The 18,050-nt window shown below is 41.1% G+C and overlaps 4 protein-coding genes and 1 pseudogene across 24 annotated transcripts in view; all 5 read right to left on the bottom strand.

Moving 5' to 3' along the window:
- The window catches only part of LOC146717672 (protocadherin gamma-C5-like), a 295,905-nt gene that overhangs the window by 156,238 nt on the left and 121,617 nt on the right, over positions 1-18,050 (bottom strand). The window contains exon 1 of one of the 21 annotated variants that reach the window (XM_085479309.1): positions 8,206-10,961. The exons of the other annotated variants lie outside the window; for them this stretch is intronic. Coding sequence (XP_085335435.1) covers positions 8,206-10,650 — 2,445 coding nt within the window. The 5' untranslated portion in view covers positions 10,651-10,961. Of the gene's footprint in view, positions 1-8,205; positions 10,962-18,050 lie in introns of those variants that run through there. 21 annotated transcript variants of the gene reach the window in all.
- LOC146717680 (protocadherin gamma-A7-like) lies at positions 359-2,903 on the bottom strand. The gene is made up of 3 exons (XM_085478915.1): positions 2,518-2,903; positions 2,063-2,069; positions 359-1,223 (listed from the first exon to the last, which is right to left on the bottom strand). Exons 1-3 carry the CDS (start codon positions 2,899-2,901, stop codon positions 454-456), a joined length of 1,161 nt encoding a protein of 386 aa, XP_085335041.1. The 5' UTR covers positions 2,902-2,903; the 3' UTR covers positions 359-453.
- Positions 4,558-7,263, bottom strand: LOC146717679 (protocadherin gamma-A7-like). Its single transcript, XM_085478903.1, has 2 exons — positions 6,636-7,263; positions 4,558-5,348 (listed from the first exon to the last, which is right to left on the bottom strand). The coding sequence occupies exons 1-2, from the start codon at positions 7,009-7,011 to the stop codon at positions 4,564-4,566; spliced, it is 1,161 nt and encodes a 386-aa protein (XP_085335029.1). The 5' UTR covers positions 7,012-7,263; the 3' UTR covers positions 4,558-4,563.
- LOC146717678 (protocadherin gamma-A3 pseudogene) lies at positions 11,184-14,319 on the bottom strand (annotated as a pseudogene).
- On the bottom strand, positions 15,359-18,037 carry LOC146717677 (protocadherin gamma-A7-like). The gene is made up of 2 exons (XM_085478896.1): positions 17,450-18,037; positions 15,359-16,156 (listed from the first exon to the last, which is right to left on the bottom strand). The coding sequence occupies exons 1-2, from the start codon at positions 17,852-17,854 to the stop codon at positions 15,359-15,361; spliced, it is 1,203 nt and encodes a 400-aa protein (XP_085335022.1). The 5' UTR covers positions 17,855-18,037.

Here is an 18,050-nt window from a genome sequence, read left to right as displayed (position 1 = left end):
GAAAGAGTCGAGTAATTGAATAGACATTGGATGAGCATATGGACTCCACAAGAGAGAAAGAATGCTTTTAAGAAACACATACCGTCTTTCTACTTTTGTTAATATTTTACCTTTCCAGGGTCCCCTTGAAATATCTTCATAACTATGGCAAGCGAATGGTAAGCAAGTAAAACACTGCCAGGAAACATTGCACAAAAACATGGCGTGTGATCACCAATACTCTATAAACAAAGACATTTGGATATAGAAAACAACTGGAAACTATCAGTCACTTTATAAGAAAACATTCCTTTAAAAAGTAACCATGTGAGACCTTTTACAAAAGCTTTGTAGGCCTACCTATATGCAGAGGAAAACTGAGACGCTGTCCTTGGTGCTGAGAAATGTATAATGCTGGGAAGCTTTGCATCAGAGTAATTAAGTAAAGAACGAGAATAGATATACAAATATCCTCTAACTGACCTCTAGAGGAGAGTCTGGTTCATCCAGGATGCTCTTTTCACTCTGTATCCGCTGCATCGTTCCTGTAGCACTGGGGTCCATTATCAGCACGTTCTGACTACCAGCTCTGCCGAACTTACAGTCACTCTTTCTGGAGTCAGTCGTCCTGCACACCTCGTAATTGTACACATGTGGCAGAGTCCCTGTCCCCAAAGTGTCCGAGTAACGTGGTGGATAATATGGAATGACAGGCAGGTTGGAGTGATACAGGATGCGAGACTGTCTCCACCTGTAGATTTTGACTGATATGATAACCACTAAACACGTGATGAAGAGGAAGGAAACTACAGCCAGAGCCAAGACTAAGTAGAAAGTCAGGTTGTCATTGTACTCCTTGTCGTGGGTCAACTCAGTGAACTCCGACAGCACTTCAGGGAAGCTGTCCGCCACCGCCACGTTAACAATGACTGTAGCTGAACGAGAGGGCTGCCCGTTGTCCTCCACTATAACAGTCAGTCTTTGCTTGACAGCATCTTTATCAGTGACTTGGCGGATAGTTCTGATTTCTCCATTCTGTAAGCCCACTTCAAACAGCGCCCTGTCTGTGGCTTTCTGCAGTTTATAGGAGAGCCAGGCATTCTGTCCAGAGTCCACATCAACAGCCACCACTTTAGTCACCAGATAGCCCACATCTGCTGAACGAGGCACCATTTCAGCCACCAGAGAGCCACCAGTCTGAACTGGGTACAGAACCTGAGGGGGGTTGTCATTCTGGTCCTGAACTATCAGTTTCACAGTCACATTGTTACTGAGAGGAGGTGAGCCTCCATCTTGCGCCTTCACAACAAAAACCAGCTGTTTGATTTGCTCATAATCAAAGGAGCGCACAGCGTGCACGACTCCGCTTTCTGCATTTACTGAAACATATTCAGAAACTGGAGCTCCACCAATATTAGTGTTCTCCAGTATATAAGATATCCGGGCGTTTTGGTTTTCATCGGGATCTTTAGCCCCGAGAGTGAGAACAGAAATGCCTGGAGAGTTATTCTCTATGATAAACGTATTGTAAACACTTTGAGAAAATACTGGAGCATTATCGTTCACGTCAGAGACCTTTAAATGAAATGTTCTTTTTGTTGAAAGAGGAGGTATTCCTGCATCTGTCGCAACAACTGTGATGTTATATTCTGAAACGCTTTCACGATCTAATACAGTATCTGTTACCAACGTATAGTAATTTCTTAAATTAGATTTAATTTTGAAAGGCGCGTTTTGTTCTATTCTACAGTTTACTTGTCCGTTATCACCCGAGTCCAGATCTTTTACATTTATGATGCCAATAGTGGTACCAGGAGGAGAGTCCTCGGACACGGGACTAGTGAATGACATAACGTTTATGATAGGAGCGTTATCATTAACGTCAGTTACTTCAATTATCACTTTGCTGGAATCTGTTAAACCTCCCTGATCTCTGGCGTCGATTCGAAGTTCGTATTTTTTGTCCTTTTCATAATCAATAAAGCCTGTTATTGAAATTATACCAGTTTTTTCGTCAATCATAAACACATCACTGAGACCACTGTTGAGATCTGAAAAATAATAAGTCACAATGCTATTTGACCCGAAATCTGCGTCACTGGCATTAACAGTGGTAACGTAAGTATCTCGGGGAGAATTTTCCATGACTGTGGCTTTATATACAGATTGATTGAATACTGGAGCATTATCATTTACATCGAGAACAGTTATATCGATATTTACGGTGCCAGATCTCTGCGGAGTCCCACCATCTACAGCTATTAGCTTTAGAGACAGATTAGGATTTGTCTCCCTGTCCAGCGGCTTCTGAAGCACCATCTCTGCGTATTTCTTCCCGTCTGCATTCGAGTTTTGTTTAAGAACAAAATTGTCATTCTCGGCCAGAAAATATTCTCTAAGTCCGTTAACACCCACGTCTGGATCTTCTGCACTGGTTAAAGAAAATCGAGCACCAGCACTGGCTGATTCGCTGATTTCAAAATTGATACTGTTTCGTTTGAAGGTTGGCGAATGGTCGTTTATATCCGTTATTTCAACTGTGATTTGATGTAGCTCCATAGGATTTTCTAAAATCACTTCAAAGCTGAAACTGCACGGGGTTGTGTCTCCACACAGCTGCTCTCGGTCTATTCTCTCTTTGACGACTAAAATCCCTTTGTCTGTCTGCAGCTCGGTGTACTGGATGCTGTCGCCGGTCACGATACGGGCCCGACCCAAACGGAGCCTTTTGAGATTCAAGCCGAGGTCCTGTGCTACATTACCGATGAGCGAGCCTTTCTTCATCTCCTCTGGGATAGAGTATCGAATATGTCCAGTGACCATATGAATCAGACAAAAAATGAGCAAGAAGAAATGCCAATTGCGTCCACAGCCAAAGCGCCATTTTATACACCGGGTGTATCCTTTTAATCCACAATCCATAGTTAAAGGAAATTGTAAATCGCTTCACTTATTCTGGGTTCTAAAGTTAATATATCACCAATGATAAACTACTGTATTCTATCTTTTAGATATAAAGAAGGAGATGTGCGTTTTCTTCGATTGTGAGCCCATATAATGACTACTATCGGCTTTTCTTGACGAGCAACGGCGGTAAGGGAGGAGATTGTGTCATAGTGTTTTAGAAAAAAATGTTATATTGACCAACAGCGTCCCTTAGAGTCCACAATCAGTAACACCGTGCGCTTTCTTTCTTTCTTTGGCAATGTCATGAGACATTTAGTGCAATCAAAAAAATACAAATATGTCCAAAATGTTCTGCTACAACAGGTGTTCAGAAAAATACTTCCGCTACTACTACTACTACTACTTCTAATAATAATAATTATAACAAAGGTTCCCAAAAATGTATATTAAAATACTATATGAATTACATTTGAATATGCATTGTCAAAACAGAACACACTCCATGAAAACACAAAAGTACAACAGTAAAAAGAGCTGTAAAGCTAAAAGGCACGACATTTAAGGTTGGCAAAGCCAGCTGACGGTGAAAACTCACATAAAGACGATGTTTTAATTACAAATGCAAGTAATATTGGTACTAGTGTTCCAACCATCTCGAATAAGTCACCTCACATAAGTTGATTCAGGAAATACGTCACTGTGTTCAGGTATGGATGTACTGCTACAGCTACACACTTAACATTTCGCATATTTCATAAAAAGTAGGACAGGGTCGGAAAAACATGAATGCGAACTAACTAAATACGAGAAACGTAAACCGCCAAAACATATCACTGACTGTGGGGGGTAATATTTAATTTCTCATATTGTCAACATTCTGCTTAATGAAGACCTTTTTCAAGTAGGAATATAGATAGATAAAAACAACAACAACTACAAAATGCTAAGAGAATTTGAAACGAACGACCTAACAGAAACCGCAGTTTCAACAGAATTTTTAAACGGCAGAGTCCAGACCAAGAATACCGGGACTCGGACAGGAAAGAAGAACACAAACAAAACAAAAGAAAATTAAATTAAATAGAAGTGTTGCCTTAGAGTAAACTATAGATGTATAAGTCCTAATGTAGTGATTATCTGATTCTGACATAATCCAGTGAATGCAAAGTCTTACGGTGACTCAGGCAGCATCGAAAGCATAAGCACTATAACATAAGTGGGTATGAAAGAGTCGAGTAATTGAATAGACATTGGATGAGCATATGGACTCCACAAGAGAGAAAGAATGCTTTTAAGAAACACATACCGTCTTTCTACTTTTGTTAATATTTTACCTTTCCAGGGTCCCCTTGAAATATCTTCATAACTATGGCAAGCGAATGGTAAGCAAGTAAAACACTGCCAGGAAACATTGCACAAAAACATGGCGTGTGATCATCAATACTCTATAAACAAAGACATTTGGATATAGAAAACAACTGGAAACTATCAGTCACTTTATAAGAAAACATTCCTTTAAAAAGTAACCATGTGAGACCTTTTACAAAAGCTTTGTAGGCCTACCTATATGCAGAGGAAAACTGAGACGCTGTCCTTGGTGCTGAGAAATGTATAATGCTGGGAAGCTTTGCATCAGAGTAATTAAGTAAAGAACGAGAATAGATATACAAATATCCTCTAACTGACCTCTAGAGGAGAGTCTGGTTCATCCAGGATGCTCTTTTCACTCTGTATCCGCTGCATCGTTCCTGTAGCACTGGGGTCCATTATCAGCACGTTCTGACTACCAGCTCTGCCGAACTTACAGTCACTCTTTCTGGAGTCAGTCGTCCTGCACACCTCGTAATTGTACACATGTGGCAGAGTCCCTGTCCCCAAAGTGTCCGAGTAACGTGGTGGATAATATGGAATGACAGGCAGGTTGGAGTGATACAGGATGCGAGACTGTCTCCACCTGTAGATTTTGACTGATATGATAACCACTAAACACGTGATGAAGAGGAAGGAAACTACAGCCAGAGCCAAGACTAAGTAGAAAGTCAGGTTGTCATTGTACTCCTTGTCGTGGGTCAACTCAGTGAACTCCGACAGCACTTCAGGGAAGCTGTCCGCCACTGCCACGTTAACAATGACTGTAGCTGAACGAGAGGGCTGCCCGTTGTCCTCCACTATAACAGTCAGTCTTTGCTTGACAGCATCTTTATCAGTGACTTGGCGGATAGTTCTGATTTCTCCATTCTGTAAGCCCACTTCAAACAGCGCCCTGTCTGTGGCTTTCTGCAGTTTATAGGAGAGCCAGGCATTCTGTCCAGAGTCCACATCAACAGCCACCACTTTAGTCACCAGATAGCCCACATCTGCTGAACGAGGCACCATTTCAGCCACCAGAGAGCCACCAGTCTGAACTGGGTACAGAACCTGAGGGGGGTTGTCATTCTGGTCCTGAACTATCAGTTTCACAGTCACATTGTTACTGAGAGGAGGTGAGCCTCCATCTTGCGCCTTCACAACAAAAACCAGCTGTTTGATTTGCTCATAATCAAAGGAGCGCACAGCGTGCACGACTCCGCTTTCTGCATTTACTGAAACATATTCAGAAACTGGAGCTCCACCAATATTAGTGTTCTCCAGTATATAAGATATCCGGGCGTTTTGGTTTTCATCGGGATCTTTAGCCCCGAGAGTGAGAACAGAAATGCCTGGAGAGTTATTCTCTATGATAAACGATTTGTAAACACTTTGAGAAAATACTGGAGCATTATCGTTCACGTCAGAGACCTTTAAATGAAAGGTTCTTTTTGTTGAAAGAGGAGGTATTCCTGCATCTGTCGCAACAACTGTGATGTTATATTCTGAAACGCTTTCACGATCTAATACAGTATCTGTTACCAACGTATAGTAATTTCTTAAATTAGATTTAATTTTGAAAGGCGCGTTTTGTTCTATTCTACAGTTTACTTGTCCGTTATCACCCGAGTCCAGATCTTTTACATTTATGATGCCAATAGTGGTACCAGGAGGAGAGTCCTCGGACACGGGACTAGTGAATGACATAACACTTATGATAGGAGCGTTATCATTAACATCAGTTACTTCAATTATCACTTTGCTTGAATCTGTTAAACCTCCCTGATCTTTTGCCTCGATTCGAAGTTCGTATTTTTTGTTTTTTTCATAATCAGTAGAGCCTGTTATTGAAATGACACCAGTTTTTTCGTCAATCATAAACACATCACTGAGACCACTGTTGAGATCTGAAAAAATATAAGTTGCGATAGCGTTTGATCCGAAATCTGCGTCACTGGCATTAACAGTGATAACGTAAGTATCTCTGGGAGAATTTTCCATGACTGTGGCTTTATATACAGATTGATTGAATACTGGAGCATTATCATTTGCATCGAGAACAGTTATATCGATATTTACTGTACCAGATCTCTGCGGAGTCCCACCATCTACAGCTATTAGCTTTAGAGACAGACTAGGATTTGTCTCCCTGTCCAGCGGCTTCTGAAGCACCATCTCTGCGTATTTCTTCCCGTCTGCATTCGAGTTTTGTTTAAGAACAAAATTGTCATTGTCGGTCAGAAAATATTCTCTAAGTCCGTTAACACCCACGTCTGGATCTTCTGCCATCGTCAAAGGGAAACGAGCGCCGGTACTGGCTGATTCGCTGATTTCAAAATTGATACTGTTTCGTTTGAAGGTTGGCGAATGGTCGTTTATATCCGTTATTTCAACTGTGATTTGATGTAGCTCCATAGGATTTTCTAAAATCACTTCAAAGCTGAAACTGCACGGGGTTGTGTCTCCACACAGCTGCTCTCGGTCTATTCTCTCTTTGACGACTAAAATCCCTTTGTCTGTCTGCAGCTCGGTGTACTGGATGCTGTCGCCGGTCACGATACGGGGCCGACCCGAACGGAGCCTTTTGAGATCCAAACCAAGGTCCTGTGCTACATTACCGATGAGCGAGCCTTTCTTCATCTCCTCTGGGATAGAGTATCGAATATGTCCAGTGACCACATGGATCATACAAAACATGAAGAACAGAATCTGCCAATTGCCTTTGCAGGAAAAGCGCCATTTTACACACAGGGCGTAGGTTTTATATCCACAATCCATATTAAAAGAAATCGATCTTGGTACGATTCTTATTCGGGAAAAAAGAACTGAATATGCAAAGACAGCCTAAAAGTTTTTTTTTTCATTCAGTCAATGTAAAATGAAAGACATCTATTCTATTCCACTGCCACCTATATAATGAACGTTAACACCCTTTCTTTTGGAAGCAGGGAGAAAAGGGAGAGGATCCTGACATAATAGGTTACAAAATATGTGAGTTAACCAACAGCGTCCCTTACAGTCCATAGTCAGTAAACACCGAGTAATACAAAGCAAATTCTTCTGCAAATAATAATACTTAAAAAAATGTATAATAAGGTGAACTTAAAATGATGATTCTTATATTATTCTTAAATGCAAAAATAATAAATGAGTAGAACTGCTACTGGTGCAATTATGTTGTTATTATATTTAATAAGTCAGAATATATAGATGAAAGTATAATACATTCAAAACCTTGAAAAAGATGAGATTTTGAGTACGCTTTAATAAAGAAAGGTTAAAAAAAGTCTGCGCAGTCAAACAGAGATATAAATGCCACAAAAATGTAGAACATCAAAGTAATACAAAGGTGCAATAAAGATGTTGCTCATGGTGGTTTAAAAGAAATATAAAAATCAGTTAGAAATCAGAGAATATTATGGGGGGAACAAAGGCAGAAAGCTACACTAAGTTGCTTTTGATAAACTTTCACCAACATTTAACCTCCTAGGACCTGGCGTCTATATATGTGAACATCACATTTTGGGTTGTCTAGACCACAATACTAAATGTTCCTCTACAAGGGTCAGATATCTTTATCCATACTTTGTTACAGACATACATCTTCCTGCAACTGTTAACAGCACTTCCAGTGAGCTATATTGCTCATAGGGGCACAATTGTTGTTTCTCAGTTTGTTTTTGTACTCAGGAAAAATACTGCTGTGTTCAGACACCAAATAAAGAGTTTTGCAGCATTACTCGATTATGACTTTATAGTGTTCTATCGAAATTTAAAACGAATGTCCTCGTAAGTGGATATCATTTTTCTCAGAAACTACATGACGTAAAAAGATGATTCTTTGATCCCAATCAGCTCAAATAGCAAAGAGAAATTAAACATGCATGCCATGAATGAGTTCGGGTCTTAGAAGGTTAAAGGTGAGTGCTGAGTTCAGGAAAATGGAACAGAAAAGATTAGATTATCACTCACCAAAGTAGACATTTGGGAACGGTTGCCTGACAGTTGCTTGTCCACTTGCGGTACATCGTCTACAGCTCCATCCACACTCACTAAACTTTGACTCATCGGTTGCATATATTTCATGTCACTCTTTCTGGAGTCAGTCGTCCTGCACACCTCGTAATTATATACATGTGGTAGAGTCCCTGTCCCCAAAGTGTCTGAGTAACGTGGTGGATAATATGGAATGACAGGCAGGTTGGAGTGATACAGGATGCGAGACTGTCTCCATCTGTAGATTTTGACTGATATAATAACCACTAAACACGTGATGAAGAGGAAGGAAACTACAGCCAGAGCCAAGACTAAGTAAAAAGTCAGGTTGTCATTGTACTCCTTGTCGTGGGTCAACTCAGTGAACTCCGACAGCACTTCAGGGAAGCTGTCCGCCACCGCCACGTTAACAATGACTGTAGCTGAACGAGAGGGCTGCCCGTTGTCCTCCACTATAACAGTCAGTCTTTGCTTGACAGCATCTTTATCAGTGACTTGGCGGATAGTTCTGATTTCTCCATTCTGTAAGCCCACTTCAAACAGCGCCCTGTCTGTGGCTTTCTGCAGTTTATAGGAGAGCCAGGCATTCTGTCCAGAGTCCACATCAACAGCCACCACTTTAGTCACCAGATAGCCCACATCTGCTGAACGAGGCACCATTTCAGCCACCAGAGAGCCACCAGTCTGGACTGGGTACAGAACCTGAGGGGGGTTGTCGTTCTGGTCCTGAACTATTATTTTCACAGTCACGTTGCTGCTGAGTGGAGGAGAGCCTCCATCCTGCGCTTTAATTACTAACTCAAACTGTTTGGTTTGCTCATAATCAAAGGTGCGAACCGCGTTAAGAACTCCAGTTTCAGAGTTTAAAGACACATAAGTAGAAACTGGACTCCCACCGACCTGTGTGTCCTCTAAAAGATATGAGATTCTAGCATTTTGATTCCAATCACAGTCCCGCGCACTCACAGTAAATATGGAAAATCCAGGAGAGTTATTCTCTGTGATATAAGCAGTATAGCTGTTTTTATCAAACAATGGTGCGTTGTCGTTGACGTCAGAGATTTTTAGATGCAATTTTGTTGAACTAGACAGAGGGAGAGACCCAAAATCGGTGGCTGTAATTGTTATGTTATATTCTGAGACGGATTCTCTGTCAAAGTGTTGATCTGAGACCAAATTGTAATAATTTGTCAGAGATGATTCGATTTTAAAGGGAAGTTTACCATCAATCCAACATTTAATTTGTCCATTTCTCTCAGAATCTGCGTCTTTTATATTCAAAATTGCAATTGTTGTACCAGGTCGGGAATCTTCTGACAGGGGACTAGAAAATGACAATACATTTATAATAGGAGCATTATCATTAACATCAATAACATCAAATATAACTTTACTTGTCCCAGTTAGTCCACCGTGATCCTTTGCCTCTACCCTCAACTCGTATTTTTTGTCTTTCTCGTAGTCAATCTGACCAGATACATAAATTGTTCCGGTGTTTTCATCAATTCTAAATGTATCCGCTGCACTTTCTTTCATTTCGGATAAACTGTATGTAATGTGTCCATTTAATCCACTGTCTGCGTCTGTGGCATTTACTGTAATGATACTAGTCCCTGTTTTCGTGTTTTCCAACACAGATGCTTTGTACACTGATTGATTAAAAACTGGAATATTGTCGTTGGCGTCTAACACAGTCACATCTATATTTACTGTACCAGATCTCTGCGGTGTTCCTCCATCAACTGCGATTAATTTCAAAGAGAAATGCGGGTGTCGCTCTCTGTCTAAAGGTTTCTGGAGCACCATTTCAACATATTTTCTTCCATCTGGATTTGAATGTTGTTTCAATATAAAATTGTCGTTTGGGGACAGAATATAATTTTTCAGAGCGTTTTGGCCTACATCTAGATCCTGCGCGCTCTGCAGAGGAAAACGTACTTCAACTGCAGCTGATTCGCTTATTTCAAAACTGATGGGTTTATCTTTGTTTGGGAAGACAGGTGCGTGATCATTTATATCCAAAACCTCGACAGTTATTCTGTGTAGTTCCATCGGGTTTTCTAAAATCATCTCAAAGCTGAGACTACACGGCGTTACGTCCCCACAAAGCTGCTCTCGGTCTATTCTCTCATTGACGACCAGAGTCCCTTTGTCTTTCTGCAGCTCGGTGTAGTGAACGTTTTCTCCGGTCACGATACGGGCCCGCCCTGAGCGGAGCCTTTTCAGATCCAAGCCAAGATCCTGCGCCACATTACCAATAACAGAGCCTTTCTTCATCTCCTCGGGTATAGAATACCGAATCTGACCACCTACCATGTTAACAGCAAGAAGCAGCAACAGAAGAAATCCTATGTGACGTCGTACTCCATAAAATGATTCCCATTTTGATGGGACGCGGGTTTGACGCCTTACAGTCGCCATCACTCAGATAAAAAAGAAAAACCAAATTAAAAAAAAAGATATATCTCCTTAGGAATTAGAAAACAAAAAAGCTCCCGGTATATCAGCGTCCACATTACATTTAATTCAAGCGGTAAATGTACCTCCGAGAGACCTTGTTCATACGATCTATGGACAAAACACAGAGCGCCCACTTCACTGCATGATTACTGGGGGATGAACTAAATGGCAACGTAAGATATTTTACTGGCCAACAGCGTCCCTTAGAGTCTAAAAGGTGGAAATCATACGAGATTTGACAAATGAGTATTGAACAACTGTTATAACTCTAAGTGTGTGTGTGTGTGTGTGTGTGTGTGTGTGTGTGTGTGTGTGTGTGTGTGTGTGTGTGTGTGTGTGTGTGTGTGTGGTGGGGGGGGGGGGGCATGTTTAATTTCTTTTATTGTCACCATTCTGCTTAATGAAGACATTTATGAAGTAAGAATATATATAGTTAACAACAACAACAAAATACTAAGAAAATTTGAAATGACAGACCTAAAAGAAACCGCCGTTTCAACATAATTTTTAAACGCCAGACCAACACTACCGTGACTCACACAGGAAAAACAAAGAAAAAGGAAATTAAATTAAATAGAAGTGTTGCCTTAGAGTAAACTATAGATATATCAGTCCTAATGTAATGATTATCTGATTCTGACATAATTCAGTGAATGCAAAGTCTTACGGCGACTTAGGCAGCATCGAAAGCATAAGCACTATAACATAAGTCGGTATGAATGAGTTGAGTAATTGAATAGACATTGGATGAGCATATGGACTCCACAAGAAAGTAAGAATGCTTTTAAGAAACGCATACCTTCTTTCTACTTTTGCTAATATTTTACCTTTCAAGGCTCCACTTGAAATATCTTCATAACTATGGCAAGAGAATGGTAAGCAAGTAAAACACTGCCAGGAAACATTGCACAAACACTTGGAGTGTGATCATCAATACTCTATAAACAAAGACATTTGGATATAAAAAACAACTGGAAACTATTAGGGACTTTATAAGAGGACATTCCTTTAAAAATTAACTATATAAGACCTTTTACAGAAGCTATATACGCCTGCCTTTATGCAGAGGAAATCTGAGACGCTGTCCTTGGTGCTGAGAAATGTGTAATGCTGCAAAGCCTTTCATCAGAGTAATTACATACAGTACGAGAACAGATATAAAAATATCCTCTGACTGACCTCTAGAGGAGAGTCTGGTTCATCCAGGATGCTCTTTTCACTCTGTATCCGCTGCATCGTTCCTGTAGAACTGGGGTCCATTATCAGCACGTTCTGACTACCAGCTCTGCCGAACTTACAGTCACTCTTTCTGGAGTCAGTCGTCCTGCACACCTCGTAATTGTACACATGTGGCAGAGTCCCTGTCCCCAAAGTGTCTGAGTAACGTGGTGGATAATATGGAATGACAGGCAGGTTGGAGTGATACAGGATGCGAGACTGTCTCCACCTGTAGATTTTGACTGATATAATAACCACTAAACACGTGATGAAGAGGAAGGAAACTACAGCCAGAGCCAAGACTAAGTAAAAAGTCAGGTTGTCATTGTACTCCTTGTCGTGGGTCAACTCAGTGAACTCCGACAGCACTTCAGGGAAGCTGTCCGCCACCGCCACGTTAACGATGACTGTAGCAGAACGAGAGGGCTGCCCGTTGTCCTCCACTATAACAGTCAGTCTTTGTTTGACAGCATCTTTATCAGTGACTTGGCGGATAGTTCTGATTTCTCCATTCTGTAAGCCCACTTCAAACAGCGCCCTGTCTGTGGCTTTCTGCAGTTTGTAGGAGAGCCAGGCATTCTGTCCAGAGTCCACATCAACAGCCACCACTTTAGTCACCAGATAGCCCACATCTGCTGAACGAGGCACCATTTCAGCCACCAGAGAGCCACCAGTCTGGACTGGGTACAGAACCTGAGGGGGGTTGTCGTTCTGGTCCCGGATCATTATTTTCACAGTCACGTTGCTGCTGAGTGGAGGAGAGCCTCCATCCTGTGCTTTTATTACTAACTCAAACTGTTTGATTTGCTCATAATCAAAGGTGCGAACCGCGTTAAGAACTCCAGCTTCACTGTTTAGAGACACATAAGTAGAAACTGGACTCCCACTGATCTGTTTTTCCTCTAAAAGATATGAGATTCTAGCATTTTGATTCCAATCAGAGTCCCGCGCACTCACAGTGAATATGGAAATTCCAGGAGAGTTATTCTCTGTGATATAAGCAGTATAGCTGTTTTTATCAAATAATGGTGCATTGTCATTGACGTCAGAGATTTTTAGATGCAATTTTGTTGAACTAGACAGAGGGAGAGACCCAAAATCGGTGGCTGTAATTGTTATGTTATATTCTGAGACGGATTCTCTGTCAAAGTGTTGATCTGAGACCAAATTGTAATAATTTGTCAGAGATGTTTCAATTTTAAAGGGAAGTTTACCATCAATCGAACATTTAATTTGCCCATTTCTCTCAGAATCTGTGTCTTTTATATTCAAAATTGCAATAGTTGTCCCGGGAGTTGCATCCTCTGACAGGGGACTAGAAAATGACATTACATTTATAATAGGAGCATTATCATTAACATCAATAACATCAAATATAACTTTACTTGTCCCAGTTAGTCCACCGTGATCCTTTGCCTCTACCCTCAACTCGTATTTTCGGTATTTTTCATAATCTATCTGACCAGACACGTAGATTGTTCCCGTCTTTTCATCAATCGTAAATATTTCTGCTACACTTCCTTTCATTTTGGACAAACTGTATGTAATGTGTCCATTTAATCCACTGTCTGCGTCTGTGGCATTTACTGTAATGATACTAGTCCCTGTTTTTGTGTTTTCCAACACAGATGCTTTGTACACTGATTGATTAAAAACTGGAATATTGTCGTTGGCGTCTAACACAGTCACATCTATATTTACTGTACCAGATCTCTGCGGTGTTCCTCCATCAACTGCGATTAATTTCAAAGAGAAATGCGGGTGTCGCTCTCTGTCTAAAGGTTTCTGGAGCACCATTTCAACATATTTACCACCATCTGGATTTGAATGTTGTTTCAATATAAAATTGTCGTTTGGGGACAGAATATAATTTAGCAGAGCGTTTTGGCCTACATCTAGATCCTCCGCGCTCTGCAGAGGAAAACGTACTTCAACTGCAGCTGATTCGCTTATTTCAAAACTGATGGGTTTATCTTTGTTTGGGAAGACAGGCGCGTGATCATTTATATCCAAAACCTCGACAGTTATTCTGTGTAGTTCCATCGGGTTTTCCAAAATCATTTCAAAGCTGAAACTACACGGCGTTACGTCCCCACAAAGCTGCTCTCGGTCTATTCTCTCATTGACGACCAGAATCCCTTTGTCTGTCTGCAGCTCGGTGTAGTGAACATTTTCTCCGGTCACGATACGGGCCCGCCCTGAGCTGAGCCTTTTCAGATCCAAGCCAAGATCCTGCGCCACATTACCGATAACAGAGCCTTTCTTCATCTCCTCAGGTATAGAATACCGAATCTGACCACCTACCATGTTAACCGCAAGAAGCAGCAACAGAAGCGATCCTATGCGACGTCGTACTCCACAAAATGATTCCCACCCTGGTGATATGTAATGTAGACGTCTTACAGGCGCCATTACTCATACAAAAAAGATACAAAGAAAGAAAAAATCGTCTCTTTAGGCATTAACAAAAAGACCCTAGTATACCAGTAGCTGGTTGGCTCATAAAATTGTTCTCCACCGTTAAACGGAAATCTGTGAGACTTCGTTCACATGAACCCTCGGCAAAACACAGAAAGCCGTCCTCGCCGTGTGATTTCTGAGAGGATGGACTGAATGACAACAAAACAGAGATATTATTTCAGCGGCCAACAGCGTCCCTTAGAGTCTAAAAGGTAGAAATCACACGAGACTTGAATCTTTGTAACAACGATCTAAGCCGTGGGGATCAATATGAAATTACTTTCATTAATAAAATAATTTTTCACTGAAGAGTGTATACAACTAATAGTGAGTGGAAAAGTTAAATTGAGAACGATCTACCACAAACAAGAGAAGTTTTAATTACATTATCTACCAGCTGAACAACAGTGCTGAGAACCAGGGGAACAAAATCACTAGAATAGAACTGCTACTCTCAGAAAAGAAATATAGATACACCAGTCGAAAGATCATGATAACCAGAAACTAAAATAATTCCCTGGCTTCAAATTCTTAGAAAGAGTAAAAACGATATCAGCATAATTAAACAGGTTAAGCAAGTGGAGATGAGTAACAGAAAACATTTTTTTTTTGTTTCTTCGCAGGCTTCAGGAAAAATAACGTTGCTCTTCAGAAATACGTGGCTGACTTATTTCTGCTTCTTTTTAGTATTTTACTTTGACAATGTCATTTTTATCGTCTTATGGGGATGCAATAAGCAAGCACAAAACATTGCACAAACACTGGGAGTATGATCATTAATCTTTTCTCCAGCACAGCTTCAGTATATGAAATACTGGAAACTATTAGGGACTTTTAGGGAGAACTTTATTTTAAAAATTAACTATGTAAGACCTTTTAAAAAAGCTTTTTAGGCCTACCTATATGCAGGTATACAGTTAGGCCTAAAAACTGAGACGCTGTCCTTGGTGCTGAGAAATGTGTAATGCTGTCAAGCTTTTCATCAGAGCAATCAAACAAAGAAGGAGTATAAATACAGAAATATTCTTTGACTGACCTCTAGAGGAGAGTCTGGTTCATCCAGGATGCTCTTTTCACTCTGTATCCGCTGCATCGTTCCTGTAGAACTGGGGTCCATTATCAGCACGTTCTGACTACCAGCTCTGCCGAACTTACAGTCACTCTTTCTGGAGTCAGTCGTCCTGCACACCTCGTAATTGTACACATGGGGAAGAGTTCCTGTCCCCAAAGTGTCTGAGTAACGTGGTGGATAATATGGAATGACAGGCAGGTTGGAGTGATACAGGATGCGAGACTGTCTCCACCTGTAGATTTTGACTGATATAATAACCACTAAACACGTGATGAAGAGGAAGGAAACTACAGCCAGAGCCAAGACTAAGTAAAAAGTCAGGTTGTCATTGTACTCCTTGTCGTGGGTCAACTCAGTGAACTCCGACAGCACTTCAGGGAAGCTGTCCGCCACCACCACGTTAACGATGACTGTAGCAGAACGAGAGGGCTGCCCGTTGTCCTCCACTATAACAGTCAGTCTTTGTTTGACAGCATCTTTATCAGTGACTTGGCGGATAGTTCTGATTTCTCCATTCTGTAAGCCCACTTCAAACAGCGCCCTGTCTGTGGCTTTCTGCAGTTTATAGGAGAGCCAGGCATTCTGTCCAGAGTCCACATCAACAGCCACCACTTTAGTCACTAGATAGCCCACATCTGCTGAACGAGGCACCATTTCAGCCACCAGAGAGCCACCAGTCTGGACTGGGTACAGAACCTGAGGGGGGTTGTCGTTCTGGTCCCGGATCATTATTTTCACAGTCACGTTGCTGCTGAGTGGAGGAGAGCCTCCATCCTGCGCTTTAATTACTAACTCAAACTGTTTGATTTGCTCATAATCAAAGGTGCGAACCGCGTTAAGAAATCCAGTTTCAGAGTTTAAAGACACATAAGTAGAAACTGGATTCCCACCGACCTGTGTGTCCTCTAAAACATATGAGATTCTAGCGTTTTGATTCCAATCAGAGTCCCGTGCACTCACAGTAAATATGGAAAATCCAGGAGAGTTATTCTCTGTGATATAAGCAGTATAGCTGTTTTTATCAAATAATGGTGCGTTGTCGTTGACGTCAGAGATTTTTAGATGCAATTTTGTTGAACTAGACAGAGGGAGAGACCCAAAATCGGTGGCTGTAATTGTTATGTTATATTCTGAGACGGATTCTCTGTCAAAGTGTTGATCTGAGACCAAATTGTAATAATTTGTCAGAGATGTTTCAATTTTAAAGGGAAGTTTACCATCAATCGAACATTTAATTTGCCCATTTCTCTCAGAATCTGCGTCTTTTATATTCAAAATTGCAATAGTTGTCCCGGGAATTGCATCCTCTGACAGGGGAGTAGAAAATGACATTACATGTATAATAGGTTCATTATCATTAACATCAGTAACATCAAATATAACTTTACTTGTCCCAGTTAGTCCACCGTGATCCTTTGCCTCTACCCTCAACTCGTATTTTCGGTATTTTTCATAATCTATCTGACCAGACACGTAGATTGTTCCCGTCTTTTCATCAATCGTAAATATTTCTGCTACACTTCCTTTCATTTTGGACAAACTGTATGTAATGTGTCCATTTAATCCACTGTCTGCGTCTGTGGCATTTACTGTAATGATACTAGTCCCTGTTTTTGTGTTTTCCAAAACAGATGCTTTGTACACTGATTGATTAAAAACCGGATCGTTGTCGTTGGCGTCTAACACAGTCACATCTATACTTACTGTACCAGATCTCTGCGGTGTTCCTCCATCAACTGCGATTAATTTCAAAGAGAAATGCGGGTGTCGCTCTCTGTCTAAAGGTTTCTGGAGCACCATTTCAACATATTTACCACCATCTGGATTTGAATGTTGTTTCAATATAAAATTGTCGTTTGGGGACAGAATATAATTTTGCAGAGCGTTTTGGCCTACATCTAGATCCTCCGCGCTCTGCAGAGGAAAACGTACTCCAACTGCAGCTGATTCGCTTATTTCAAAACTGATGGGTTTATCTTTGTTTGGGAAGACAGGTGCGTGATCATTTATGTCCAAAACCTCGACAGTTATTCTGTGTAGTTCCATCGGGTTTTCCAAAATCATCTCAAAGCTGAAACTACACGGCGTTACGTCCCCACAAAGCTGCTCTCGGTCTATTCTCTCATTCACGACCAGAATCCCTTTGTCTTTCTGCAGCTCGGTGTAGTGAACATTTTCTCCGGTCACGATACGGGCCTGCCCTGAGCTGAGCCTTTTCAGATCCAAGCCAAGATCCTGCGCCACATTACCAATAACAGAGCTTTTCTTCATCTCCTCAGGTATAGAATACCGAATCTGACCACCTACCATGTTAACCGCAAGAAGCAGCAACAGAAGCGATCCTATGCGACGTCGTACTCCACAAAATGATTCCCACCCTGGTGATATGTAATGTAGACGTCTTACAGGCGCCATTACTCAGACAAAAAAGATACAAAGAAAGAAAAAATCGTCTCTTTAGGCAGTAACAAAAAGACCCTAGTATACCAGTAGGTGGTTGGCTTATAAAATTGTTCTCAAGCGTTAAGCGGAAATCTGTGAGACTTCGTTCACATGAACCCTCGGCAAAACACAGAAAGCCGTCCTCACCGTGTGATTTCTGAGAGGATGG

Source organism: Copadichromis virginalis, linkage group LG2 (assembly GCF_057382275.1).
Source record: "Copadichromis virginalis isolate Kocher_CV1m ecotype Utaka linkage group LG2, C_Virginalis_male_GT1.1, whole genome shotgun sequence".
NCBI lineage: Eukaryota > Metazoa > Chordata > Actinopteri > Cichliformes > Cichlidae > Copadichromis > Copadichromis virginalis.
Note: the sequence above shows the minus strand (reverse complement) of the source record. Positions and strands in the feature narration are given on the sequence as shown.